We start from the raw sequence: 27,659 nt of genomic DNA, 5'->3' as shown, positions 1-27,659 counted from the left end.
TATATGTTCAAACATTTGAGCCATTTGCAATATTCAAAATGCTCATTTTTGGTTAAAAATAGCATGGAAAACAGGACAATGAAGTTCTAAATGAAAGGTTGGGTTTTCAGGTCATTAGTTCTAAGGTTATATGAACATTGAGCATTTTAAATTGAAAAATACTGTATCAAAGTACACAGGATTATTGAAGTACACATCAATGAAGGAAAAGTGACTTACTACTTCAGATAAAATGCAGATCAACATTCTATGCTTTTGTTTTCATATTGAAAGGCTATAATAGGGTACTCGTGAAAATGATTAGCTCATAAAAGCAGTTAAAGTGTACACACAGACTTGGGTTGTAGCTCAGTTGTCGTGTGAACTTAGTATGTGTTATGAGGCCACTGAGTATTTTTGAGGCCCTGGATTTAACCTTCAGCAACAGCTTGACCTCTAAAAGTAAGTCCATTTAAAAGAGAGAGAAGGAAATTCTGATAAATGCAGACTCTTATAGTCTTTTGATGTGATGTTTTGATTTTATGAGTCACTGTTGAAGAACTAGGATAAATAGGTGAAAATTTGTAATGGTAGTATACAGACTAATAGTCAGCACAATTAGTAAGACAGCGTATACCTTTTAAAAGGATTGTCAATGTAAAAAAATTAACATGGGCTGGAGAGAGGGCTCAGCGATTAACAGTGCCTGCAGAGGACCAGAGTTTGGTTCCTAGCCCCCAGGTTGGCAGCTCATAAACACCTGTTACTCTAGAGGTGGCCCAGGGAATCTGATGCCCTGTTCTGGCCTCCATGGGCACCAGAGTACACATGCACTCACATACACATGCATGCATACACATACATAAAAATTAAAACTGAATCTTTAAATAAATAAATAAAAATTTTAAAAGAGACTAACACAATCAAGGTGAAACCAATAGAAAACACACCAGAGGCCTTCCAAGCTAAGCAGGTACAGATTAAAGAAGGGTCTGCTTTCTTTTATATACTGAATAAGTCATAATTTTCATCCAAAATTTAAAGAGTAAGTTCATTTATGAAAAAAACAGTAATTCACATAATTTAATATTCAGAAGGACAGCACAATACTCTGAAGAGCATTTTTAGCCACGACGTTATTTTCACTGAAGAATATTGTCTTTTGCAGCTATAATATCACACTGGTGGAGAGATGCTGCTGTGAGTCACTGAAGCTGTTTGGAAGCACAGAGCGTTACGTAGTAGTCACAGTTGATGAGCATACTGCTGTAGTTGTGCAGGTAAAACTATATAATAAACAACAGAAAATCAGGAGGGAAGGGGATCTGGGGCTATTCGCATGAGGAGTAGGGAACAAATGTTTTCAAGGTGTGAAATTATCACTTATTAATAAAATATATTAAAATTAGAAAGTCAAGCATATTAAAATAATACAACTATGTGATTTCTATATGGAGCTTAACTATAATCTGTGATCTTTTCTAAATTTTGTATATGGGCACAGTGTGCTAAATTACCACAATGGAAAATGACTACTAATCTTCCTGAATGCCATACAAATGTTAACATATTTAAGGAAGATGAAGACAAGACAAGACAAGACAAGCTCAGTAATGTTTATCTGCAGTCCTGACATTTAGGAGACTAAGACAGAATTGCAAGTTTGAGACCAATCTGAGTTATATAGAACAAGACCCTAACTCAAAACAAACAAGCAAAATGATAAAGTAAATAAAGAATCTGGGGCTGGAGGGATGGCTCAGGGGTTAAGAGCACTGGCTGCTCTTCCAGAGGTCCTGAGTTCAATTTCCAGCAACCACATGGTGGCTCACAACCATCTATAATGAGATCTGATACCCTCTTCTATTGTGCAGGCAGAACACTGTATACATAATAAATAAATCTTTTTTTAAAAAATCTTTAGCATTGTATATTGGCCTATTTTAAAAGTATTCATAGAAAAATTAGTGTAGGAAGTTTAAAAAAAAATACTAAGGGCTAGGAATAATAAGAGTGCAGGCTAGCATGCATAAAGCCCTGAGTGTGATCACCAGCTGTACAAACAAAGCAAGATAAAGAAAACCAAGAACCAGCCACACTCTTTCATAGAAGAAAGTACAGAATAATTATATACAGTTAGGTAGTCCGTTCTTTACTTCCTTTTTATTTTATGTGTATATTGTGTGACTGTGAGTTTATGTGCACCACGTGCATACAGGTGCTCAAAGATCCAGAAGGCATTGGATCTCCTGGAAATGGAATTACAGGCGACTATAAGCTGCCTGATCTGGGGTGCTGGGAACTGAGTGAATCTGGGCTCTCTATAAGAGTAGTAAGTGGTCTTAACTGTTGAGCCATCTTTCCATCCCAAGAAAGTATAATATTAATTAATGGTTAGAAATGTGGCATTTCCTCTAATGCAAATAGGGATTACTTCAAATTGTTATTTTTTTAAAGAGAGAGAGAATCTCTAAAAATACGTAGAATTTAGACCTACCTCCTCACATGCAATACTGCCACTCGGACCACAGCTACTGACATCTTAACGTTATGACTGTGAGACTCACAAATTTGCTCAAATACATAATTTGGAACTTAAGATGTATAAATTCTTGGAAGAGTCTTCTTATATGTTTGCTTGATTGATGTACCAGTTGCAAAGAAATGGAGATTGGATATCAGGTTTGAGTACAAATTATTAGTAAATGTGGTGAGGTCTGATTTGATAAGTAAAAATTACAATATAAGAATGATATAATGAAAAAGTTCAAGTCCTGGATTTTTAAAGAGACGGTGTTTCTTTAATATTTAAAGTTCTTAATTATTTGTTGACTTGGAAAAACTGTCTTAATCCACAGTTACAGAACTTCTGTTAGAAGGAAGACATGTCTTGAACGACACTGTAGGTGGAGTTTTCCTGTCGTGACTGCCTGTTCCCAAATACCCAGCAATTGCTTCCCAAATAATTGACTCAGAGGCTTAATATGAATTATAAATGCTCAGCCAATAGCTCAAGCTTGTCACAGCTAACTCTTACATTTTAAGTTAACCCATATTCCTTATTTACGTTCTGCCACATGGCAGTACCCTTATTAACATTGCGCATTCATCTCCTGCTCCCTCTGCATCTGCTGGCAATCCTCTGACTCCACCCTTCTTCCTCCCAGAATTCTCTCTGTGTCAGGCTGTCTCGCCCAATGTCTTCCTGCCCAGCTATTGGCCAATCAGCTTTTTTATTAACCAATGAGAGTAATACATATTCACAGTGTACAGAAGGGTTATTCTACAGCATCTCTCCCTTTTTGTCTAATTTTAAAAAGGAAAGTTTTAACCTTAACATAGTAAAACTATATATAACAAAACAATTATTAAGTAAGAATTATAGTTACAATATCCAATCCACTTGTATTTGGCAAATTTAGAGAAAATACTCAATTATCTATCTTATCTTGGTGAGTCTAAAGTTTAATACCTAATTTGTTTTCTATCATAACTATGGAAAATGATAAATTTAATTCTTTAGTCTTTAACTCCATCAAAGACCCCAGAAGGATGACATGTTATCTAATGACAGGGACATCAGGCTGTCTGGACAGTCATCCAAAGTTCCTCTGTAAGGTAAGGGCATCCAACTCTGGCCTACAGGCCTATCATATTGGACAGACTTTTCTGTGAAGCAGGGAATTTTGAAGACTGTCCTACCCTGTCTTGGCAAAGTTTGGCAGTCACCTTTTTTTGTGTCTTGTTGGTCCAGTTTGGACAGTATACTGTCAGCAATTGAAGCAAGGGCAGTTTCTTTGCCCAAATGGCTAGCTTTTGCCATAAAGAAAGCAAACTCCATATGGAGTTTCTTCGATATCCATCATCTCCTCTAAAGTGGATTGGTGCTGCTAGGAGTAAACATGTCTCACTGTCATGAAAAGCCTTAGGTTATTAAACATATTAAATGCCATATTCTGTAGGTCTTTGCAGTGTTTGAAGACCATCTATCTGTGTAATATATCTGTATATGACCTTGAAAATATACATAACATGACTATAAGTTTGACAATTAATAGATTTCTATTAATCTATATTTATTAATTATACATTACATTTTTAAATGAGCTGCATAAACATAATACCTTAAACAAGAGTAGAAATATACATACAATATAACAAAATTAACTTTAAATTTGTATCAATAAACCAAAATCCATGCCAATGTAAAATATTTAAGATTAATAATTGTTTTTTGGATTAAAGTAGATTCAATAATTGATTCTTTTATACTATCATTTCTGTATCCCCTGTTGTTGTTTGTTTTTGCTCTTTTTTGGGGGGTCCACCACCCAGCTCCCAAATAAATCACACACAGAGGCTTATTCTTAATTATGAATGCCTGGCCTTAGCTTGGCTTGTTTCTTGCCAGCTTTTCTTAAATTATCCTGTCTATCTTTTGCCCCTGGGTTTTCCCTTTTTTATTCCTGTATACATTCCTTTTTTTCTTACTCCATAGCTTGCTGTGTAGCCAGGTGGCTGGCCCCTGATGGCCTCCTCCCCTGACTCCTAGATCTCTCCTCCCAGATTTCTCCTATATATTCTCTGTGCCTGCCAGCCCTGCCTGTCCTTTCTCCTGCCTTGCTATTGGCCATTCAGCTTTTTATTAGACCATCAGGTGTTTTAGACAGGCACAGTAACACAGCTTCACAGAGTTAAACAAATGCAGCATAAACAAAAATAACACATCTTAAAATAATATTCTACAACATCCCCCCTTTTCTTTTTAGAACAAGATCCCTGAGTCTAATCTCCAGTGTTTAGCTTTTTTCCTGACCATTACCAATAACATGACACATTTTATCAAATGTCTTATTAAATTTTAATAATTAGAGGAAAAGATGATCCAGACTGTTGAGGGACCCAAGAAGTCTACTAAAGCCCACCCTTTTAAGCAGGGCTCCAGGGCCTGACCTCAGGTCACGGTGCTCGTATGACAAGTGCTTTTACCAGTTGCAACATCAACAGGTTATTCCATAGGCTTTGAAATGTACTTTCTGTTGCCTTGATAGCCAGATCCCAGTCCACAAAGCACTTTACCAGCACAGGGGCATTGATTTGGTCATTTTAGTCGTATCTTGGGCTGTGGAAGACTCACCAGGCTTCCTGATGCTGTCACTAGTTACTTGTTTATGTCTACTGCAGCTTTCCTTATTTCCATATGATTTTAATTTTTACTTTAAACTATACCCTCTTAAGTTACCATTTATATACCACGGACTAATGAAATTTTTAATAATTTTTAAACAGTAGTCAACCTAATGTACCTTTTCATTTTCTTTATTTTTATAGGACCTAGAAGAATTACATTATGAGAAGGCATCAGATAATATCATTATGAGATTAATGGCATTGTCATTCCAATATAGCTGTTGTTGGATAATACTATATCCCAAGGAAACATTAAATTCAGAGTAGGTAAACATTTCTTCCTCCAAAGTTATGTTCATATTCTTCTTCGGTCCTCTTTGTACATAAATGTTCATGCCAAATTCCACTTCCTCATCTAGTGTGTTTTAGTGAGGGGTTCTGGAGCTGGAGGCAGCATATTGGGAAACAAAGAACTCTGGAGATGATACATGTTGTCCTGGACATTCTGTTCAGTTCATCCCCTCCTACCCCCATCTCATTAAGAGTTATTATTTTAAGTGTTTTATTTCTTTGTAATCCTGGGCTTGTTTGCTATAAGATAAATCATTTTAAAACCACTTCTAAAATCATGTTAATACATCGAATGCATAACTTCTTCCTGTACTTAGGTCATTGATGGGCTTAACCAAAACATTAGAAAATGCCATGGCCAGACAATGGCTTAAATCATCGTTGTATTTATCCTTTCCTTTACTGATAAGCATAATAAACATTTCTCCTTTATCCTCTGCCAGCTGGCTTTTCTCCCTGTCTCTGTACCAGTCTTTGCCTCTGGAGGTCACTGTCTCAGGACCATCAACAATGCTTTTATCTTTCACTGCTCTAAAGCATTTAAGACTGTTGCAGTGGTCTGTTGTTTCAAACTCTCCAGTTCTATGACACTCCAGTGCCTTTGACGGCCCACCTTTCTAAGTACTTTCCCCCTTGCCTTTCTGTCTTCTTTGTGCCAGTCTCTGAGTACACTTGTCTGGAGTTCTCTTTCTCCTCTTCTCTCCATTATCCATCTTATCTATTACAGCTTTTGTCAGTATCTGGTGGTATATAATTACTACATTTCTTTCTGCAGCTGCAGTCTTTCTTGGGAATTCCTGGCATAAATCTCTAAATCTTTACTAAATATCGCCACCCTCATATTCCACAAACTCGCAAAGCTAACATGTTCAGATAGGAATTGACTGTATAGTCTCTGTCCCCTGCAAACCTGTATTTCTTCTTACCTGCCCTTTAGCAGTTCTTGGTATCTGTCCTGCATTTATATTACCAGTGCCTTAGCTCAGAGTCTCACTATTTCATGTGGATTGTTACACTACCTGTTGTTTTCTCTCTCCACGTGTCTCTCTATGTTCCTTTAAGTGGTGTGGATTATACTCAGTTGATGCCCCTAAAACCAAGCTCCGGTTATTCCATTCTTAAGAAAAGCCTTTACTGAGAGGCTGGGAAAATAACTCAGTCGGTAAGGTGCTTGGTACAAGGAATTGAGTTGGAATCCAAGGACCTGAGTTCAAATCCCAGAACCCATGTTGAAGCAAACAGCAACAACAATAACAACAAAAACAGTCAGGCATGGTTGTGTGCATTTTAATCCCAGTGCTTGGGAGGCAAGAACAAATGGGTCCCTGGTGCTCACTGACCAGCCAGCCTAGCCTGCTTAGCTAGTTCCAGGCCAACTATAGACCCTGTCTAAAAAAGCAATGTGACAGCACCTGGAAATGACACTTGAGATGTTTGCTTCTGGCTCTAAGCAGGGCACAGTAGTGCACACCTTTAATCCTAGCCAGAAGTAGGCGATCTCTGTGAGTCTGAGGCCAGCCTGCTGGCTACATAGCAAGTTCCAGACCAGCCAGGGATGCATAGTGAGACTCTGTCTCCAAATAATGAAGAAAGAGGAGAAGGAGAAGGCAAGGTCATTAATTTCTGGCTCTGTGTGCATGTGTGTACACACAAACATTACACACATACACAGAGAGAGAGAGAGAGAGAGAGAGAGAGAGAGAGAGAGAGAGAGAGAGAGAGAGAGTCTTTACAGAGTTCCTAGTTACCTACTGAATACAGTACGAACTATGACCCATGTGTATGTGGGAGGGGTCGGGGATATGACCCACCTGTATTTTCAGGTTGCTTCTTCACTGACTGCCAGTCTAGCCAGGTGCCTTCCACTGTCACCCATTTCTTTTCTACTTCGTCAACTGTTTCTTCTAGTGAACGGACTCAACTTTTTTTCGGACCTGTCCCCAGGTCCTATGTTTTCTACTTCATCTCTCCTCAGAACTCCCTCATGCACAGCTTTCCATCCTGTGAACTGCTTGGCTCTGTTTCCTCGTCTATGATTGTTCCGTAGCATAAGAGCACACTGCTTTTGTGTGATGGATGCTCAGTAGCTGTTCACTGGATGAGTCAGCCTTTCCTACCGGACAGCTAACCATTTGACTGTTTTTATTGCTATGGTGCCGCGTCCCCCTGACTCACAGCAGGCTTTATAGTCTCTAGCTCGGTTGTTAGAGAGGGTGTGGGTAATTTGACATTGCCGGTGACTCTTCGCTTTTTGACGCCGCTCTTGCTTACAAGTTCATTGAACTCTTCCAGTACAGTCATTATCTCGTGAGGACAGGTACAAACTGGAGTCTAAGAGTCTAAACTCCTGACTCTTAATCCCTTTCTGGTAACAAACAGCCCCAGCAAGTCATTTAACAGAGTTAGCCCTTTCCACCTGGCTACAAAAAAAACCTGTGGTTCCTGCTTCAATGCCCTGACTTTTAAGATTAGTAAGGCCTATAAAACACTTCAAGCTTGGTGCCTACCTATAAATCATTTTAAGCTTTATCCAAATGGATAACATTTTTGGCAGGTTTTTTTTAGATAAATTACTTATTTGGAAGTTTTCTAAGGTTTTCAGATTGCTGTTTATCTATAGTTTTGTGGTTCAATTGAAACACAGGGGAGAATAGCAAATATCCCAACTTATTTTTCACCTATCACATAATATTCTGAGATACCTTTATTTTTATCAGAATATACAGTGTGATCATTTATTTATGATATTATCATAAATATAAATTAGTTTCAAAATTCCAAGTTTCATAATTCTATTTTATTAGATAATTGTAACCTTTTGGAGGGGGTGTTGAGACAGGGTTTCTCTGTGTAGCCCTAGAACTCTTTGTAGACCAGGCTGGCCTTGAACTCACAAACAGAGATCTGCCTGTCTCTGCCTCCTGAGTGCTGGGACTAAAGGCATGCACCACCACACCTGGCTGGTAATTGTAGCCTTTAAGTAGTATCTCAATAAGCTGATCGAAAGAGAGCAATAGAAAATGCAGAAGAAATGGTTTCAGTTACCTTAGTTATTCAGGCATATAATTTCAAGGAAGAGCATCAGCAACCTTTGAGAATATCCCCTGGTTTGATGTTTGCCAGGAAGAGCCATCAGATCGTTGTACTCATAGCTCTGACTTACTACAGTCCAAGGTTAACAGCCTATAATGCAAAATTAACAAGAGAGGAAGCTCACTGGACAGAGCCCTGAGGAAATCCCAGAGTTCTCAGTAACAGGTTGTGACGACACTACAACCCTTTATCCATCCAGGGAGTTTATTAGAGACACAATGACCAGGGTTAAGGGCTTAGCATGAGTCAGAGCTTCCGGGGTTCACAAGGTAAGCAAGTGTTTAGCAGAATTCAGGTTGTTTGTACAAACAGCTTGGGCACAGTACGTTACTCCACCAACCTTTTACTCTGTGGAGAAAGTCTGCCTGGGTGTTGTGTGACACCACTCATGGGGAGATGCAAAAAAATGTCTACTCACCCTGAATAGGAGCCAATGACAAAGCAAGGATACCATGACGGTCGAGCTTGGTGAACCAATGAATTCATTGGGGTTCCTTACAGGAGTGCGGGTGAAGGGTTAACCAGGAGCAGAAATAACTCACGGAGAAAGAACATGACCAAAAGCCCACCTCAGTATGGGCGACGGTTCACCAAAGCTACAAACCTGTAACTCACTGCACAACTACAGACAGCTTGACAGGCTGTCCTTTCCAGACAGCTCAGCTGGAAGAGGCTCAGACCACCCAAGCTGCCTGGAGGAGGAAAGTCAGCCAGACTGTGTGAAAAAGCAGAGACCAGGGGAGCTGCCTGGAGAGGCTTGGACCAACTGAACTGTCTGGAGGAAAGTGCTCCAACCATGTGAGCTGTGTGTAAACTGTGCAGAGAGCTTCAGGTTCCCAGCTTTGTGAGCTGTCACTCATGCTGGAGTGGGCTTTGGTGGTGCAGCTCTCTTGGAGTCTTTTCTGCTCCTGTAAGTAACCCCTCACCCATATTCCTGTAGGGAGTCACAATAAAACACATGGTTCCCCAGGGCAGACTTCAGTGGTGTCCTTCCTTTGGTCTATCAGTGACTCCCTCTCTGAGATGAACATTCACGTCTCCTCAGGAATAGTGTTAGACAACTCTGGAGGAAGAAGCTAACACCCAGGACAAAAGAGCCAAGAAATGCCCAGATAGAGGAACACTTGCTTGGAGTTCTTAGTGGTAGACTGATAGTCTCTTCACTGCCGCTTAGAATATGTAAAGTGAGTAGGTAACCGTAGAAATGGCTACTCACAGGTCAGCACTCACGTCTGACCTGGTCAATAACTGTAGAAAGGGGCAGAGAGAGTGCTTCTTCTAATGTAGCAGCTCATGAAAGATGGTAGGTATCCTGGCTCTGGTCATAGTTTTATCTGAGCCTATTACTTTGACCCAGAGCTGGAGTATTCTCTGTGTCTAACTTTAGTTCATACAGTCGTCCCTGGAGATAAGAATGGAGTGGCTAAGATTCTCTCCTCACCTGTCAATCATATGGTTCATACAGTCATCCCTGGAGATGAGAATGGAATGGCTCAGATTCTCTCCTCACCCGTCAGTCATCTCCCTCCACACACACCCTCAGTATCCCTAGATTTAATAGTGTGCTTAAAGACAGAAGGTGGCAATGTCCTTTCCAGAGAGGGTAAAGTAAGTGCAATGGGAGGTGGGACATGCCTGCACCAAACTAATGAGTGAACACAATGATATCATTCTTAGGTACCATCTCACAGAGAAGACACTCCATCACCTCGCACAGATTTACGCAGCTTTGGTTTCCTCTGGTCTTAAATCTGAAGAACTGGATGTAAAGGTATTATTTCCCTAGATGTTCATAAGTATTGTTCATAAACTAAAATTAGACTTGAGCTCAAGTGCCCTGTGAGAAGAAGCCTTGAACAGACACAGTTCCTTAAGAGCCAAAAACGAGCAGGGTCAAATTATTAAATACATTTACCTCCACACTTCTGTTTTAAAAGCATTTATGTGTGTTACACAAACAGACAAACACACACATAAATTCACACAAATAATTATGTGACAAGAACTTTAAGCCTTGTGTGGTGCACACGCCTGTTGTCTTGGCACTCAGGAGGCTGAGATGAAAAGATCATGAGTTCAAAGCTATAGGAAGCTATATAGTGAGACTGTCTAAAAAACTAAAACAACAATGAATGCTTTTAATTTAAAATCAAGCTATAGTCAGGAAAAGAAGAAAAATAAATGTCCCTTGATCAAAACATGTTCTTTATGAAAGATATACTGCGTTTTCCTCTGCTGCAGAGTGGAAATCTCCAGACATGTTGGTAGGGGAATGTGACTGGTGATCTCCAACCTCCTCGCTTGGCCCCTTTTCAGTGTCCCACTCTAAAACTCAGGCGTTTGTCTGAGTTCAGGGTTCATGGTTTTCTGTTACCTTCCATGTTCTTTCATTGAAGAACTCAGACATTCCCACAGCCCTGCTGTAGCTTCTGAGTACAGTTCCTAAAATCCTTCTGACATGTAAGGTCTGCACCTGTGTTCTAGCAACCAGTTGGAAATCTCCACAGGAATATGTTGCAAATACCCCAGACTGAGTGTCCATAGGAAACTTTCCATCCTCGCCAAGCTTGATTTGTGACATCACTGGTCAGTGGTGTGGTCCTCTTTGTACAGCAGCAGCATCTCTGGAATAAATCTCCTTCCACACCCTCCTCTGCTTCTGAGTTCAGGCATCCATCACTTCTTATGCAGGTTTTTAAAATGCCTTCCTAACTAACCACCCTTTTCCTACCTAGTCCCTACTCCATCGTATGCTGACACTAATTTCGTTGCTAAGATGCAGCTATGAAAATCCACTCCCTCACAGTGCGCTTCTGGAGGGGAGGGAGCTTGTGTGTTCACTTCTCTATTCTGGACACCCAGCACAATGCCAAGTAGAAGGCTATTGATAAATATTCACTGTTATGTTTTCTTGCTTAGACACCTTCCATGTCTTCCTGCTTCATTCAGAATAGAGTCAAATTCAGGTGGAGTCAGGATTTAGTCCCGAGGTAATTATTTCCTCCATAAATCCTCACACAATCAAACTCAGCTAATAAAGAGATGTCATCCCGCCGTTCTTTCCGGGAATGCTGCTGTCCATCTCTTGGAACCAGCTTTCAAACACTGCTTCCTTAAGGAACCCTGCCCAGGCATACCCTCTCAGAGTACATACGACCACCACCGTTACACCCTGTACCTCTGTTACGGTGTGAGGTGTTCGTTGGTGGTGGTTTGGTTTTGTTCTGTTTTTGTTTTTGAGACAGACTGTCACCTTGTAGCGTTGCCCTGGCTGGCTTTGAACTCATAGTGATCCGTCTGCATCTCGAGTGCTGGGATTAAGGTGTGCACCATGCCTGGCACAGGTATTTATTCATATACTTTCCACTGCAGGTAGTAAGTCCTTTGTAAACCTGTGGCATCTAGCACAGTGCTTCATACAGAGCAAATATATTTAACAAACACCTGCTAAACAGAGTTTAGTCAAATCACAACCTGTTAAGAATATCAGGAAGTGATCTTTTTGAAAAGTTTAATCTCATGATACATACTACACACAAAAGTAAAATTCTTAGGAAAGTTACTTTTAAATAAATGAATGATAAATATAAATGTGTCTTCTTTATTCAAATGAGGATTCACTGCTTGGTTAGTCTTTTCCCAGCATGTGATAAACAATTATATGTAAAATATGATATCAGTAAAGTGGCACTGTGTTCAGATACAGGGTCACGGTTCAGAGAAGGTATACCTCAGGAAGGCATTTGAGGATAAAATAGGAGTACTATGCAGGCAATCCATTCCAAACAAAAGTCTGCTTCCACCCAGGTAAACTCCAGAAGCTTTTCAAGTCCAGTTTTTTTCCTTGTTCTTACTCTGTTGGTATGTCATGAATATGCACAGGTATGTCATTGTTCTGACTTGATGTCATTATTAAAGTAGGTTTGAGGAAGATAGGGATGTGGCTTGGTGGGTAGTGTGCTTGCATAGCATTCACATGTGGTTCAGTCTCCAGTACCACATAAAAGTGGATGTGGCAGTACATGCCTGTAATGCCACTGCACTTGGGAAGTTGAAGCAGGAGTTGAAGTTCAAGGTTGCCTTTGGCTACATATGGAGTTCAAGGATAGCTTGCTTGGACGACATGAGACCCTGACTCACAACCAGAAATAACCAGGAGTTCCTAAACCCCTATGTATTATGTATGTATTAGAATGTATTGCTTCTTTATTTTGTTATCATGGCTTTTGTCTCTTAGAGAACATCAGTATATTATTAGCACTTTTTTGTTTCCAGCCATCTTAGCCATAAAAGAAGTACCTGGAAGTCTAAGGATATTCCCTTAAATTAAAAGAAGGTATTGGCAGTGTTATCTAAATATTATCTTTTTCATTTGTTAATCTTTTTGTGTGTGTGTGTGTGTTACTGGTGATCCAAGTCAAAGCCTTGTGTGTGGTAGGCAAGCAAGCATATATCACTTAGCTATATTCTTAACCTTCTAATTTTAAAAGATTTCTGTGAATTTCTTATGAACTCTCTTTGTAGGTGATACATAAATATACACATATATAAATTCAGAAATAAGACTTCTTGAATCCTCTTAAGTCTAGCATGAACCTCAGAATTCTCATTTCGATCAATTACTGCAGTACTCATTACCATCATCATAAAAGTTTGCCTTTAAAAGAAAGTTCTGTTTAAATGCAGGTCTCACATCTCCCTCAAAGCATCTAAAACTAACAATGAAATAAAGATGTGATTAAACAGAATATCTCTATACACTGTGCATATACTTGTATAAAATTTGAAAAATTCTCTTTTACAATATATGCACTCCAAAAAAGTATGTGTTGAGGTTTTGTACTTAATATTCTGAGAGAAACTAGCTCATATTTATTTTGTGAAACTTGTACCTTTTATTGTATATAAGACTCAAACCTGCTCTGTACCCCAGGTGTGGGCTCTTCACCTAAGCTTATCTCCAGCCATTGTGCTGTCTCTTGAATCCCCATTATACACAAGATTCTTGTTTTATTTCCCTGTGTGGGCTCTAGCTGTGACGAGTCTTTTTCTGTCCTGTCAACCAGCTCCCAAATAATGACATGGAGACTTCTTATTAATTATAAAAGCTTGGCCTATAGCTTATTCTTGTTCCTAACTAGCTCTTATAACTTAAATTAACCCATTTATATTAATCTACATTCTATCATGTGGCATTACCTCCCTTCCATCTTATACCTCCTGTTTCCTCTCAGTGTCCCTGGTGTCTCCGCCCTTCATCCCAGAGTCCTCTCTGTCCCCAGAAATCCTGCCTACCCTCTTTCTAGCTATTGGGTGTTCAGCTTTTTATTACACCAATCACAGCAATACATTTTCAAACAGTGTACAAATATTCCACAACACTCTGGCTCTGTTGCCAGGCTATTCCTAGGATTACAGATGCAGGAACTGCAGTTACAGTTGTTATAAGCTGTCATGTGAGTGCTGGGAACTATACCTGTCCTGTGCAAGAACAAGTGTTCTAAACCACTGAGCCATCCCTCCAGCTCAGAAATTATACACACACAATTTTGACAAGAGTGTCTTAGAATCAAATAAGCTAAGATTAAATGAACAATTACCAACTAGAATGACTACTCGGTTAGATCTGAGGATGTGTACACTGGATGATGACTGTGCTTCTTCCTCCCTAGCTCTCTCCACTGACACCCTAGTGAGTACTTCTCTCTCTCTTTTTTTTTCTTTTTTCCGGAGCTGAGGAATGAACCCAGGGCCTTGCCCTTGCTATGCAAGCACTCTACCAGTGAGCTAAATCCCCAACCCCTAGAATGACTACTCAAAATCAAGACATTTTAAAATTATAGACATTAATTTTTGAGAATTTTGTATATATATATACATAGACTATGTTTTGATCGTATTTACCTCCCATTCTTCCTCCTAACTCCTTAGGTCCACCTCCTCACCCTCCAAACTTCATGTCTTTGTTAATAGCCCACAAGTCTAATCTGTGCTGCACACATACCCATGTGTGGCCATCCACTGGAGCATGGCTGACCTAGTGGGGGACTACATTCTAAAGAAAATCAGTTCTCCCTCCCTGAGAAGCATTGCTTATCCGTAGCGACTCAGCTAGGGATGGGGCTTTCGAGCCCCTCTGCCCATGCTGGAATGTGGACTGGCTTGATCTTGCTCAGGCAACAACAGCAGCCATGTCATGTCCAGGAGACACTGTGTTGCTGTCTCCTCTGTCCTCTGGCCTTAGGGTCTTTTTGCCCCTCTATGAGCCTGAGCCTTTGAGAAGGGTGTGACATGGATGTCCCATTTGTGACTGAGCCTTTGGGAAGGGTGTGACATGGATGTCCCATTTGTGACTGAGCCTTTGGGAAGGGTGTGACATGGATGTCCCATTTGTGACAACCTTTGAGAAGGGTGTGATATAGATGTCCCATTTGTGACTGAGCCTTTGGGAAGGGTGTGACATAGATGTCCCATTTGTGACTGAGCACTCCACAGATGTTTATTCTCTGCACTCTTTGACCAGTCATGAGTTTCTGTATTAATCACCATCCACTGCACAAAGAAATTTCTCTGATGAGGTCTGAAAGCTGCACTAATCTATGGGTAGAGAGACATGATTATAGAGGGCAGTTGGATAGTACATCCATTTAGCAAAATAATAATAGTGGGTTCTCCCCTGGAGCCTTTGATTTCCCCAGCCATGGACCCTTGTTCAGATTGACAGTACCAGGTATGCTTCTGTAAGCAGGGCTTACGTCTTATTTTTAACACAATATCAAATTAATGTACAAATATCTTTCATGTTTAAGTTTGTTTTTGAAAACTATTGCACTGTATTTTTTATTCTTGTTTTCAGTTGATAACTACTAGAAAAAGCAAAATATTAAATAGTACCAGTGATTTTCAAATTGCTCTTCTATAAGTGAAATATAACACTAAATAAAATTTTAAAAACTTTGTAAGTCAATACCAAATTAAAGTGAAGAAAAATGGATTCCAAAAATAGAAAATAGTGTACAGTATTGAAAGAAAGAAGGGGCCAGGTATGGTGGCACATGCCTTTAATCCTAACATTCAGGAGGCAGAGGTAGGGAGATCTCTGTAGGTTTGAAGCCAATATGGCCTATATAGTAAGTTTCAGGATAGCCAGGGCTATATAAAGAGTCCTCAGGGAGGGAAAAAAAAAAGGAAGGAAGGAAGGGAAAGGAGGAGAGGGAAGGGAAGAAAAAGAAAGAAAGGAATGAAGAAAGAGAGAGAGAGGGAGGGAGGGAGGAAGAAGAAAGAGAAAGAAAACTGATTGGGTTATCCTCACAAATGAAAGATCATGGGTTTCAAATACATACACTAATAAATTATATACAAGATGATGATTAAAAATTCACTACTTAGATTTTTTCCCTTTAATCTCAAACTATTTCTGAATGCTACATCTCACTCCTTAGTATTCCCCTACAATCTAACATATGCATTTTTTTTTTAGCTTATAATTGCCCCAGGAGTAGAAGAGACAGCTTTAACAATTCGACAAATTGCAGACCACAATTTAATGACGTCGAAGAGAGATCCTCATGAGTGGTTGGATAAATCCTGGGTTGAAATTTCACCGTCTAAGGTTACTTTTTCTAAATGCGTAAATTGATACCTGTCAGGCAAAAAACCATGAACACTTGAATTCGCTTCCTGATAGCATGGTTTTTTCCATGCTTCCCAATTGTTAGAAATTCAGGGACAAATTTTAATCTATAGACTAAAGTAGGTCCCTCTCAAAAGACCACTGCCTGAGGAGACACCCCCTGTTTTGCAGGAAGAAATGAGCCTCCTTGACTTCCCGTGCATTAATCCACTGGTGGCTCAGCTCATGTTACACAGAGCACCCTCCCTGCACTGGCTGCTGAGAGCAACGCCCGCTGAGCTTCAGGAACTCCTGCCCCAGGTTCCCAGCAAGGTTCTGAAGGTGGGTGAGAACACAGGCTCCCTGGGAGCATTTCCGGTTCAGTTACGTGTTTGCACCACGGACATTGCCAAGTGATGGTATCCAGCCTTGTTCTGGACAAAGGAAAGAAAGCATTTACTTGAACTAACTTTCATATGGAATTGCTGTTAGCTATACATTTCAAAGCTATCATAGATAACTCAGTACAGTTTAGTCCATCTTAAGGCATTTTGAAATATTGTATTCATAAATAGTCAGTTAACATGTGTTTGCATTACCCCTTCCAAAAATCCTAATGTCTTTTACCATAGCAGGGAAGAGAGTTTTAGCTTTATTGATATTTTTAAATTCTTATCAAGGAATAGTATTCGTGTATAATTTGTATAACTAAAATAAAATCCACTGCATTTGTTGTGAACCTAGAACATCTCTAAAAACACTCTATTAAAATTCCATTGCAAGCTGCTAGAAAATAGAAGCAAATTACAATGTTCTCTTTTAATGGTGTTTAATTATTTTTATGTTAGTATGTGGCTCAATGTAGTATCTGTGAATTTAGCTAGGCATTTTCTTTTTTAAACTGTATTAAACTATTATTTTTAATTTTTCAGCATTTTTGTAGCATCACTTCCTTGTTCAAGATTAATTCTTCCTCCTTGACAATGTCACCTCAAATGTCACCACTTCAGGAGGATATGAATGAAACTAATCCCTTTATTTCTCAGAGTTCAGCTCCTGTCATTCAGGAACATGAGGAATATTATTCCTATGAAGACTCAGAAGAGGCAGTGCAGGACGGCACAAGCTCTTCTCTTATGGAGCTAAGAGAAACACTGAGCATGTTGCCGTCTGCAGCATCTCACAGTCAGACCAGCTACTGGAAAGACTCCATTTGTGGTCCTAACACAGTGCACAATAACCCTTTTCTAATTAATAAGGAATCAAAGAAAGTGACTTGGCATTCCTTTCCAAGCCAGGATGATTCAGAATCAGGTGTCTTTTCTTTGGGCCTAACACAAATAAATTGTGAACCTGAAATGTCACCAGCTGATACTCAGAGGAGAGTTACTCATAATTTTGTTAATTATCCTAAAGCAAAAGGAAGCAGAAACATGCAAGTGTCCACTCCTGTGTTTTTACCAGAGGGCTCTCAATTCCACCTTTGTTGGGACTTTAAAAACAATGGTGACAGGAAACAGACTTATTCATTCAATTCAAGCTGTGGAGCAGAACAGACCTCCTACAACAAATGGTACCCACAAAACAATGACTTACCCAGTAATCAGCCAGAGTGTCTGTCAGCTAAATTGAAACACTTCACATACAGAAATTCAACCGCTGGCACTGACAAGACCTTTTGGAGAGAACTGCCTTCTGTCCCCAGCTGGGATTCATTCTGTGCTTCTGATTCTAATGTAAACCAAAGAGGATTCAATGGCCTTAATTTCTACCAAAGAGCTGGGAACTACTTAGGACAGAGAAGGCTCCCTGTATCTTCATCTAACTGGGGAGATTATGAAACACCAACAGGTAACACTTAGTAGTTGATACAACTTCTAGTTATAATTTTACAAGCTAAAGCTAGGGGCTGGATAGATGGCACCGTGGTTAAGAGTGCTTATAGCTGCTGCAGAGGACCCACATTCAGCTCTCAGTACCCACTTTGGGTAGTTCATACTACCTGTAACTCAAGTTCCCAGGGATATGACACCTCTGGCCTCCTTGGACACTTACACTCACATGCACATACCCACCTGCAGACTCATACACAAATACATAACTAATAATAAAATATTTTAAAATGATAATGCTATAATCAAATTTCAATGAATGTTTTGTTTTAATTGCTACACTTAAAGTTCTCAGTTATCTTTGAGTTTAAGAGAAAAATCAAACTTAGTGGCCTAACAAAATATTTCAAATTCTTATAGTATCAAATGAACCATACCTTCAACTTAAGTTTAAAATAGCACTCAGGAGGATCTCTGAGTTTGAGGTCAGCCTGGTGTTCTAGTGAGTTCCAGGACAACTAGGGCTACATAGAGAGACCCTCTTGCAAAACAGACAAACAAAATAGGGGGGAAAAGGAAGAAATTAAAATAAAAATAGCAAACCTAAATAAAGCAGATGATCAGGATTAAACAGAGGAATCAGACTGTCAGCTACATAAATCTATTTGGCTAAGATTGTTTGAGATATTAGGGGATGGTGACAGCTCAGTCCCTAAGGTGCTAACTGTGCAAGCATGAGGACCTAAGTAAGTTCTGTACCCAGAACCCGCATACAAAAGCCTGGCATTGTGGCCATGGCTTGGAACCCCAGCACTTGGGAGACAGAGACAGGTGGATCCATGGGCTCACTGCCAGCCAGCCTAGCATATTTGGCGAGCTCTAGGCCAGGAAGAGATTCTGTCTCAAAAAATTCAGGATGGATCATACCTGAGGAGGAACAACACCTGAGTTGACCCTCTAGCCATCACACGCACACACAATGCTAGATCCCAGGTAAACCTTTTCTGAGTTGTTTATTAGAGAGGAAGTCCTATCAGCTTCACTTTGACAGATATTTTTTACTTGTCCGAACATTTTATCATTCGCCTTTTAAAAAGGACACTTTTGTTTTCTCGGTCATAATGCCTTTATTTTCTGTATAATTTCTTATGGCATTACCCTAAACATCTAGAATAAAATGTTAGGATCTCATAAGGCATATGAATGTGGCTTTGCTGTGACAGGTAGCTGGAATGACGGCTACCTGGTAGACAGGAATGAGAAGGAAGAAAATTTTAAGCTTCAAAACTTTTTTTCATAGGCTCCTTCAAAAGATCAGAGCAGGGCCCAGGAAAAACAACCTCACACTCCCTATTTTATTAAGAGAGGGCCTCCTAAACCTCACTGATGGTCACCCTCCCCACCTCCCTGCCCTGTCTCTGCCTCCTAATGGCTCCCTGTGGTCCCCACCCAGTAGCCTTCCTGCTCTCATGTCACATTATATCACTTTCTTTTATCTCCACCCCTATGAAGGTCTCTTTACCCTTACAGTCCCTTCCCTAGTTTGATGACCTGTACTAACTGTTAGTAACTTTGTTGTAACTCTGTGGGTTTGGTCCCAGTTTTGGCACGAAAATGTGAGTTTTGCAACTCTGGGAGTCAAGCAACACCTTGAGCTGCTTAGGACAGCTCTGATGGCTGGAGCTGCCAAGAGGCAGCCCAACCCTGGAGGGCGAGGTATCCCAGACACCTCGAGCTGTTTAGCACAGCTCTGTCCTGGAGGTGTTCCAGACATCTGGAGCTGTTTAGTACAGCTCTGATGGCTGGAGCTGCAAAGACACAGCCCACCCTGCAAGGGAAATTTTCTGACTGCTCAGGAGAGCCACACCTGGAACTGCTTCAGCAGGGAAAGTCAGGCTATACCTGGGAACTGCTTCAGCAGAGAAAGTCAGGCTATACCTGGTGTGATGGGGGATGGTATCCCTGAAGGATATAGCAGTCCTGCTCCTCTCCTGGAGAGCCGCTACAGCTGAGCTTTGCTCAGCCCCCACTTAAGGGGGCTTCCTAGCTGAGCTCTGCTTCTCCCACCTAAGAAATTATAAAAATGTAGCAATCTCCTCCGGCTCAGGAGGAAAGTGTTACTTTTTCTGCTCTTTCAGCCCCTCCTTGCTCTCCACTGAGGGATGTCTCAGCAAGGGTCTTCTCTATGCCAGTGAATGAAGATCTTCACACCCAAAACTCTTTTGAGAAAGAGATTTGGGAAGGAGGAGTCCAGGAGAGTAACTGCCTCTACCAAGGTGGAGAGAACAGCTCTTTTCTAAGTGACCAGGCAGGGCAGGTTGCTTGGGGCCCAGGGTTCTACTGTCCTGCTCTGTGATTGGTTGGTTTCACAAGTCAGTTGGCCAGGGGCAGAAATGACTCTGATTTGAGCCAAACTATGTTTCTTTCACTGGCCTTATCTGAGCCATCTTTCCCTAGTTCTGGGCTCCAGGGTCAGGGTGGGTTTCTTTAACTAGCCCCTTTTCTCTACATTAACCCTGTACATAAATGTACAAATGACCGTCCAAGCACCACATAAGAGAATACTAGGCATAGTGTCTTTCAGTACCTGACTGTTCACTTAACATCCTTTTCACTTCTATCCATTGTTGTACAAATGTTAGGATTTCATTTTTCTTTAAAGCTGAATAAAGTCCTGTTGTGTATATGCATAGGGACACTGTTAATATGGTTCGACTGTTCCTGCTGTTTAGTTCTGATTTTCCTATCAAGAGTCATGCATTTAGCTGATGGTGTTTGTGCGTGTGCGAGTGTGTGTGCACACACATACTTTGTTACAGCAACTTTATAAATGAACCAGATCAAACCCCATCCTTCTACTCTAGAACAAATTACATGTGTGAAGTCTATGAACGCTTGACACGGAGCACTTCCCTATATAATTCTCCCATTCTCTCCATGAGAAAACTGCAGAAAGTGTCTCTAAATTCTGACATTGTTGCTTGTAGGCCTATTGATGGAATACTCAGTTATCTATGTAAATTTTAATTCATTTAGTTTTGAATAACTAATTTTATTTTGCATGTGTATATTTGTGGCAAGTGTGCATGTATGTATGAATGTTCACGTGCGGGTGCACATATACTGATGTATATGCACGTGTGTGCGCATGTGTGTAGAAGAAGCTGATGTCTGGAGTCTCCCTTGACCATCTCTACCTGTCCAGTGAGGTGGCCTCTTAACTGAACCTAGATCTCACTGAAAATACAGCTAGTCGAGCCAGCTTGCTCCAGGAACCTTCCAGCCTCTGAGTGCTGGAACTGCCATGCCCACCACATTCACATGGATGCTGGAACTCGGGTCCACATCACATAGCAAGCGCCTAAGTGCTGAACCGTCCCCCAAGCCCTAAACAATGTATTTTAAATCACCTAAATACAGTTTTCTCTGTTTAGGGCGTTTTTCTAGCTTCTAATTACTTGCACAAAATAATTCTTACATTTAGCACAAGTCTCTGATGGTGCTGTCTTCACTGTCACTGGGGCAGATAGTGGCTTATTGAATGTGCTTTTCCATGGCACACCAGTGTCCACATATAATTGTTCTTTTATCTTCAGCACAGTGGTTGTGCCTTAACTGACTGCTACTTCAGCCAGCAACTGCCACTCCAGTTACCGGCCTGCTTCTCTGGCAGCGACCTGGTCACTCAGGCCGCAGCCTGGCAGGAATTCTGTTCCCGCAGGCACCGGCCCTGTCGCTGCTGCTAAAGGCAGCTTTAGCTGAATCTCTATCATTCTATTTATGAATAAGACCCGAGACTCAAAGGCTGGGGTGAAAACCTGCGAGCCCGGAGAGGCTGAGCAGCAACTAGCTGACCTCTCCTTGCTGGCATCCCTGAAAGACCTGTGCTTCTGCTCCCCGGCAAAGCCGGGCCACTCCAATCCCTCCCTCCTACTTCCTGTGTGTGTGTCTCTCTCCCAGATGTCCTCCAATGCCCTATGATTACTGTCTGTCAACTAGTTGCTAACTCAGCCTCCTGAACCAAGGCTAATTTTATTTAATCAAAGCAAATGCAAACTCGGAGTTCACAGTGTGACTGAATATCCCCCAACATAGAATGTTTAAGATACATCATTTTTCAAGTCAGTATTGACACAGTCATGGGAAGTTTAGCCACAGGCTCTAAGATAATTTTCCATTTGCCCTGTATGTGTGTACTTGTGATATCTTTGGTATAATTACCTACTATATTACTTTTTCTTTTTTTTTCCAGAGCTGAGGACTGAACCCAGGGCCTTGCGCTTGCTAGGCAAGCGCTCTACCACTGAGCTAAATCCCCAACCCCTATATTACTTTTTAAACTTACTAATAATGGCACCTAGCTCATGAAGTTCTGATGTAATACTCCCAGGAATAATTACTAAATTTTAATTTTTTACCTCTTTTTAAAAAACTGGTCCAGTCAGTCAACCTCTATAAGGGCTCAAATCTATGGCATTTAAAGCTAATATGTCATATATAATAAGTTCATATAAAGTGAGTCATTCCTGGTCACCTCCTGTCATATGTTAGGACTGAGGATAATTTTTACAGTGTAAATACAGGAGCAGGAATAGACTTTTTTTGTTTGTTTGTTTGTTTGTTTGTTTTTTGAGACAGGGTTTCTCTGTGTAGCTTTGCACCTTTCCTGGGACTCACTTGGTAGCCCAGGCTGGCCTCGAACTCACAGAGATCCTCCTGCCTCTGCCTCCCGAGTGCTGGGATTAAAGGCGTGTGCCACCACCGCCCGGCCAGGAATAGACTTATAACTGACAAGCAGTAGTCTTTTAAACATGAAGTACTAAAAACACCAGGGTGCTGGAGAAATGGCTCAGCAGATGAAGGCACCAACCCCTGGGACCTAAATGGTGATTGGAGTGCAGACTCCAGTAAGTCATCCTCTGACCTCCACATGCACAGACACACACACACACACACACACACACACACACACACACACACATATGCACACACACACACACATATGCACACACACTTCACATGCAGAAATTAATTAAAATTTTAAATAATGATGGTGGAATGAAAGCTGAACAGCTAATAAAATGTAAGCATATTGAATACAATATGAATAGTTTCAGTGATGTACAGAGACAAAGAACAGAGCATTGTGTGAGTTCAAAGTCAACCGGAGTAAGCCTTGAACTTATTCTAATTTGTGAAGAGGTGCTGGAAACCTTCAGGAATTAGGAAGCCTGCCTGAGTTGCTTCCTGAACTATTTCCAGTGGTTTTATTTAAAAATATTAGAACCATGCCGAGCGGTGGTGGCGCACGCCTTTAATCCCAGCACTCGGGAGGCAGAGGCAGGTGGATCTCTATGAGTTTGAGGCCAGCCTGGGCTACCAAGTGAGTTCCAGGAGAGGCACAAAGCTACACAGAGAAACCCTGTCTCGAAAAACCAATCTAATATATATATTAGAACCAAGAGAGACTTTAGAGATTGTATAACTTCACAGAAGGGGTTAATGGAATCTGGGGATAAGGAATGATTCACACAATCTATGTATGTACTGATTTTAGACACAGAGCCATTAGGTACAGGTGCATTCATGGTTTTTATTGTTGTTGGTGTTTTGTTTTTTTTTTTTGAGACAGGATTTCTCTGTGTAACAGTCCTGCCTGTCCTGGAACTCACTCTGTAGACCAGGCTGGCCTTGAACTCACAAAGATCCACCTGCCTCTGCCTCCTGAGTGCTGAGATTAAAGGCATACACTACCACTGCCCAGCTGCATTCATGTTTTTTAAAATAACTATTTTTCATAGTTACTTATCCCAATAAAATGGTTTTCCTTTTTCTCCTTTTGACAGGCTTAATGTACTCACAAGTACCCCAACCCAAAAAACAACGACTAACGTATGAAAAAGTCCCCGGAAGAGTGGATGGACAAACCCGGCTGAAGTTTTTATGAAGAACAGAAAGGACAATGCCACTTTTTTTTTTTTTTTTTTTTTTTTTGAGACGGTTTCTCTGTGTAGCTTTGCGCCTTTCCTGGAACTCACTCTTTAGCCCAGGCTGGCCTCGAACTCACAGAGATCCACCTGCCTCTGCCTCCCAAGTGCTGGGATTAAAGGCGTGCACCACCACCACCCAGCTCAGATTCTACTTTATGATAATCAGTAACACAATTATTTAGATTTGATTATATGTCAAAGAAATACCATTATTTTTAGATGTCCTTGGTGTTTCTAGCATATATCCAATTTTCATAATATATATTCTGTCCTGTAACTTGCATCAAAATCTGACTGTCTGATTTGTCAATTAGCTTAATAAAAATTAAGACCCCCAAAGTATTCAAATTTATGTGTACTTCACAAGTGTTTTGTCTTTTCAGATTTGTTTTTTTTCTTCACTTATTGTATACATGTGGAAGCCAGAGGCCAGAGCTGCCCTAAGTTCCCATCATAGTCTTTTTTTGTTCAGATTTAATTTTTCTTTACTTAAATTGTGTATCTGTGTATTGGTATGTGCATATTGAGTGCAGTGCCTGTGGAATCCACAAGAGGGCATCAGAGCCCCTTGGGGCCTTAGTTACTGGTGTTTGTGAGTGCCTGATATGGTGCTAGGAACCACCCTCCAGTCCTCTGCAGGAGCAACAAGCACTCCTAGCCCGAGCCCTCTCTTGGGCTCCCCACCCCATCACAGTCTTATGATTTGAGGCAAGAAGTAAGGACCACACCACAGACAAGTGCAGAACTGAAGCCAGACAAGCTCCATGTCGTTTCCCCTAAGCAAGTTAGAAACAGGAGTTAAAAAGAACTGTTTGCAACCTAAAGTGTGGAAAAAGCTCACATGCATAATATACAAAGCACCCCTTCAAATTGGAGGGAAAAAGAAACCTAATAGGAGAAGTAAAATATCTGAACAGATAATTCTCAGAACAAGACTAACTTGTAAACAATTAGGGAAAGCAGTTTCATTGTTCATTATACAGATTATTGTCTATTATATCAACCACTGTTTTTTACCTATCATAGTGACAAAAATGTTGAAAACAGATACCCAGGGACAGCATGTCAGAGAAGACTACTTTCCTACATTGTCTGTACAACCTTTTAGGGCTGAGTTTAGGCAACTGCTAAATAATAAAATGTAAAGTGGCTATATAGTTTAACTCAGGAATTATATTACTAAGAGTTTATATTAAATAATTATCAACTATAACATGAAATCTACTTGTAATAGGTAAAAGTTATAGACAACTTGCTACCAGGAGAGATGGCAAAGTAAACAATTTAGAGTATAGAATACCTTGAAACTATTACAAAGAAAGTAAGTGTGCTCTGACAGGAAGTGGTCCATAACATAGTGAAAATGGACAATTCCAGCTTGCTCAAAAACATTTACACATATGGGGAAAACTTGAGCAAGAATGAACTCTACATTTTCTGATGCATGATTTTGTTCACAAGAACCTATGGCAAGGTTCTAGGAAGTGGCTCTGTGGGTACAGCGATTGCCAGTATTCACAAAGCTCTGGGTTCGGTTCCCAGCAGTTCATAAACTGAGCATGCCAAAGTCAAAAAGAGGCCATGATCCTTGACTACAGAGCTAGTCTGATACATACCCAGGAATCCATGAAAGCTTGTCTCAGAGGGGGGCAAAAGGCTAAGGAAATCAGAGCATTGCACCCACTAAAACGTGCTTGGCAGGAAGGCACAAAGCCGGGGGGAGGCTTCACACATGCTCCCAGGGGCTCAGTGGACTCAAGCCGTTCTCTGGCGAGCAGCCGGCATCCTCTCCTTTCCTCCCAGTTCTCCACTGTTTCTGTCTATAACCTCTATTTTGTTGTTTTCCTCACACAAAAAGTGTTGGAATCAGCAGTTACATGGGCTGCGCAAGGTGCTGTTAAGTCCAGAAGCAAATGTCGGTCTTTTTTCAGGATGAAGCCATATGTAACCCTGTGTTCTTAACCAGCTTAGGGCCATAAACTGTGTTTCCACTTTGCTTAGATTTATTTTTACCTGTATTTTTACCACTGATTAAATTTTGTAGTGTTAAGCTCCTAACCCCATTTTTCTATAGCTTTTTGTTGTTGTTTGTTTGTTTTTCAAGTCAGGGTTTCTCTGTGTAGCCCTGGCTGTCCTGGAACTCACTCTGTAGACCAGGCTGGCCTCAGACTCAGAGATCCGTCTGCCTCTGCCTCCCAAGTGCTGGGATTAAAGGCCTGGGACACTACTGCCCAGCTCTATGGCTTATTTTTAATGAGTAGATTTAATTTAACTTAATGCTACTTAAACTCTTCTATAGCATTAGAAAAAACATCTCCACACTATGTTTTGTAATGACTATAACAAATACCAAAATCTAACACTGCAAAAAGAAAATTACAGAACCTCACTTTTATCGGTGCAAACATTCCAATGTAAGATTACCATAGCAAACGGAAACTAGCAACAATTAAAATAAATCAAAATCCATCTGAGTTCAATTCCTAGAGTACAGAGTTCCACGACAAGTCATGTATTAATATAATCCCTCATTAATATAACTGATACATTTAAGGAAAAATTAATATAATGAGTAGTAGTGATATAGTATGTACCTAATAAATTTTGCCTGAAGATCAGAGGACAGAACAAGCCACTAGATTAAACAGAGGCCAGGTAAATGGTGGCACACACCCTTAATCCTAGCACTCGGGAGGCGGAGATCCATCTGGATCTGAGTTCAAAGCCACCCTGGGTTACATAAGATTGACTTAGTCTAGAAGAGAAACAGAGCCAGACAGTGGTGGCACACACGCCTTTAATCCCAGCACTTGAGATCTCATGCCTTTGCTTGGGAAGTCACATGCCTTTAATCCCAGCACTAAGAAGGAAGTGATATGGTGGGCGGAGAAAGGTATATAAGGTGAGGAGACAGGAACTAAAGCTTTTCTGCTGAGGACGCTCATTCAGCTAGAGGCCTATCGGCTAAGGCATTTCAGGCTGAGGAGTCCTAGAGGTAAGACGTGGCAGAGGCTTGTTTCTTTGTCTCTGATCTTTCAACGTTTACCCCAATATCTGCTCTGGGTTTTATTTACAGACCGTTTAGCAGTTCACGTTACAATGATCTAATCCCCTAAGATATTTACCAGCACTCACTGTAGTTTGCAGACAAATAGGTTTCAGTATGCCATTTCCATAATTTGTTTTCAATTTTTAAAAATCATATTGTTGAATTCAGCAGCTTGCAAGGCAGTCTCACTAACCCATAAGGCAGTTTTTATCCTCCATGTTTGAGAGAGAAATCGAGAACAAGGGCTGAATTTCCTCACTTTCTGGCCCAGGGTCCCTTCTTCGACTCCCGCAGTGAATTACACGGGCAGATCCCCTATGTTAATCTGGCTTCCACGTGCCATCTTCTCTTAATGCACCTGCTGGATCTGATGTGCTTACACTCGGGACATTTATATCTGTATAATGTCTACAGTTTCTCTCAATTATCTCATGTAGTGTTCCTGAGGGAAAAAGTGGATCCAAAGAGAATTTTGTTTTTAATGGAAATTTGGAATGCTTATTAAAGTTCTTGTTAATTGAGATAGAGAATGGAACCTATATAATGCTAATAATAGGAAAGGGATAGTTGAAAAAGAAAAAAATATTGATAGTGTAAAATTTCAGACAAGATTAAACAGAAAA

At 40.6% G+C, this 27,659-nt stretch overlaps 1 protein-coding gene across 2 annotated transcripts in view; it reads left to right on the top strand.

Moving 5' to 3' along the window:
* Window positions 1–23,984, top strand: part of Shoc1 (shortage in chiasmata 1) — a 78,982-nt gene extending 54,998 nt beyond the window's left edge. For both annotated transcript variants that reach the window (XM_059254407.1, XM_059254405.1), the window contains 7 exons: window positions 1,148–1,259; window positions 5,311–5,432; window positions 10,231–10,324; window positions 16,034–16,165; window positions 16,358–16,507; window positions 17,098–18,016; window positions 23,844–23,984. In XM_059254407.1, coding sequence (XP_059110390.1) covers window positions 1,148–1,259; window positions 5,311–5,432; window positions 10,231–10,324; window positions 16,034–16,165; window positions 16,358–16,507; window positions 17,098–18,016; window positions 23,844–23,944 — 1,630 coding nt within the window. In that variant the 3' untranslated portion in view covers window positions 23,945–23,984. The remainder of the gene's footprint in view (window positions 1–1,147; window positions 1,260–5,310; window positions 5,433–10,230; window positions 10,325–16,033; window positions 16,166–16,357; window positions 16,508–17,097; window positions 18,017–23,843) is intronic.
* Window positions 23,985–27,659: the final 3,675 nt, after the last annotated feature.

This window comes from Peromyscus eremicus, chromosome 2 (assembly GCF_949786415.1).
Source record: "Peromyscus eremicus chromosome 2, PerEre_H2_v1, whole genome shotgun sequence".
In the NCBI taxonomy this organism is placed as follows: Eukaryota; Metazoa; Chordata; class Mammalia; order Rodentia; family Cricetidae; genus Peromyscus; species Peromyscus eremicus.
This window is presented reverse-complemented; position numbering and strand designations above follow the sequence as displayed.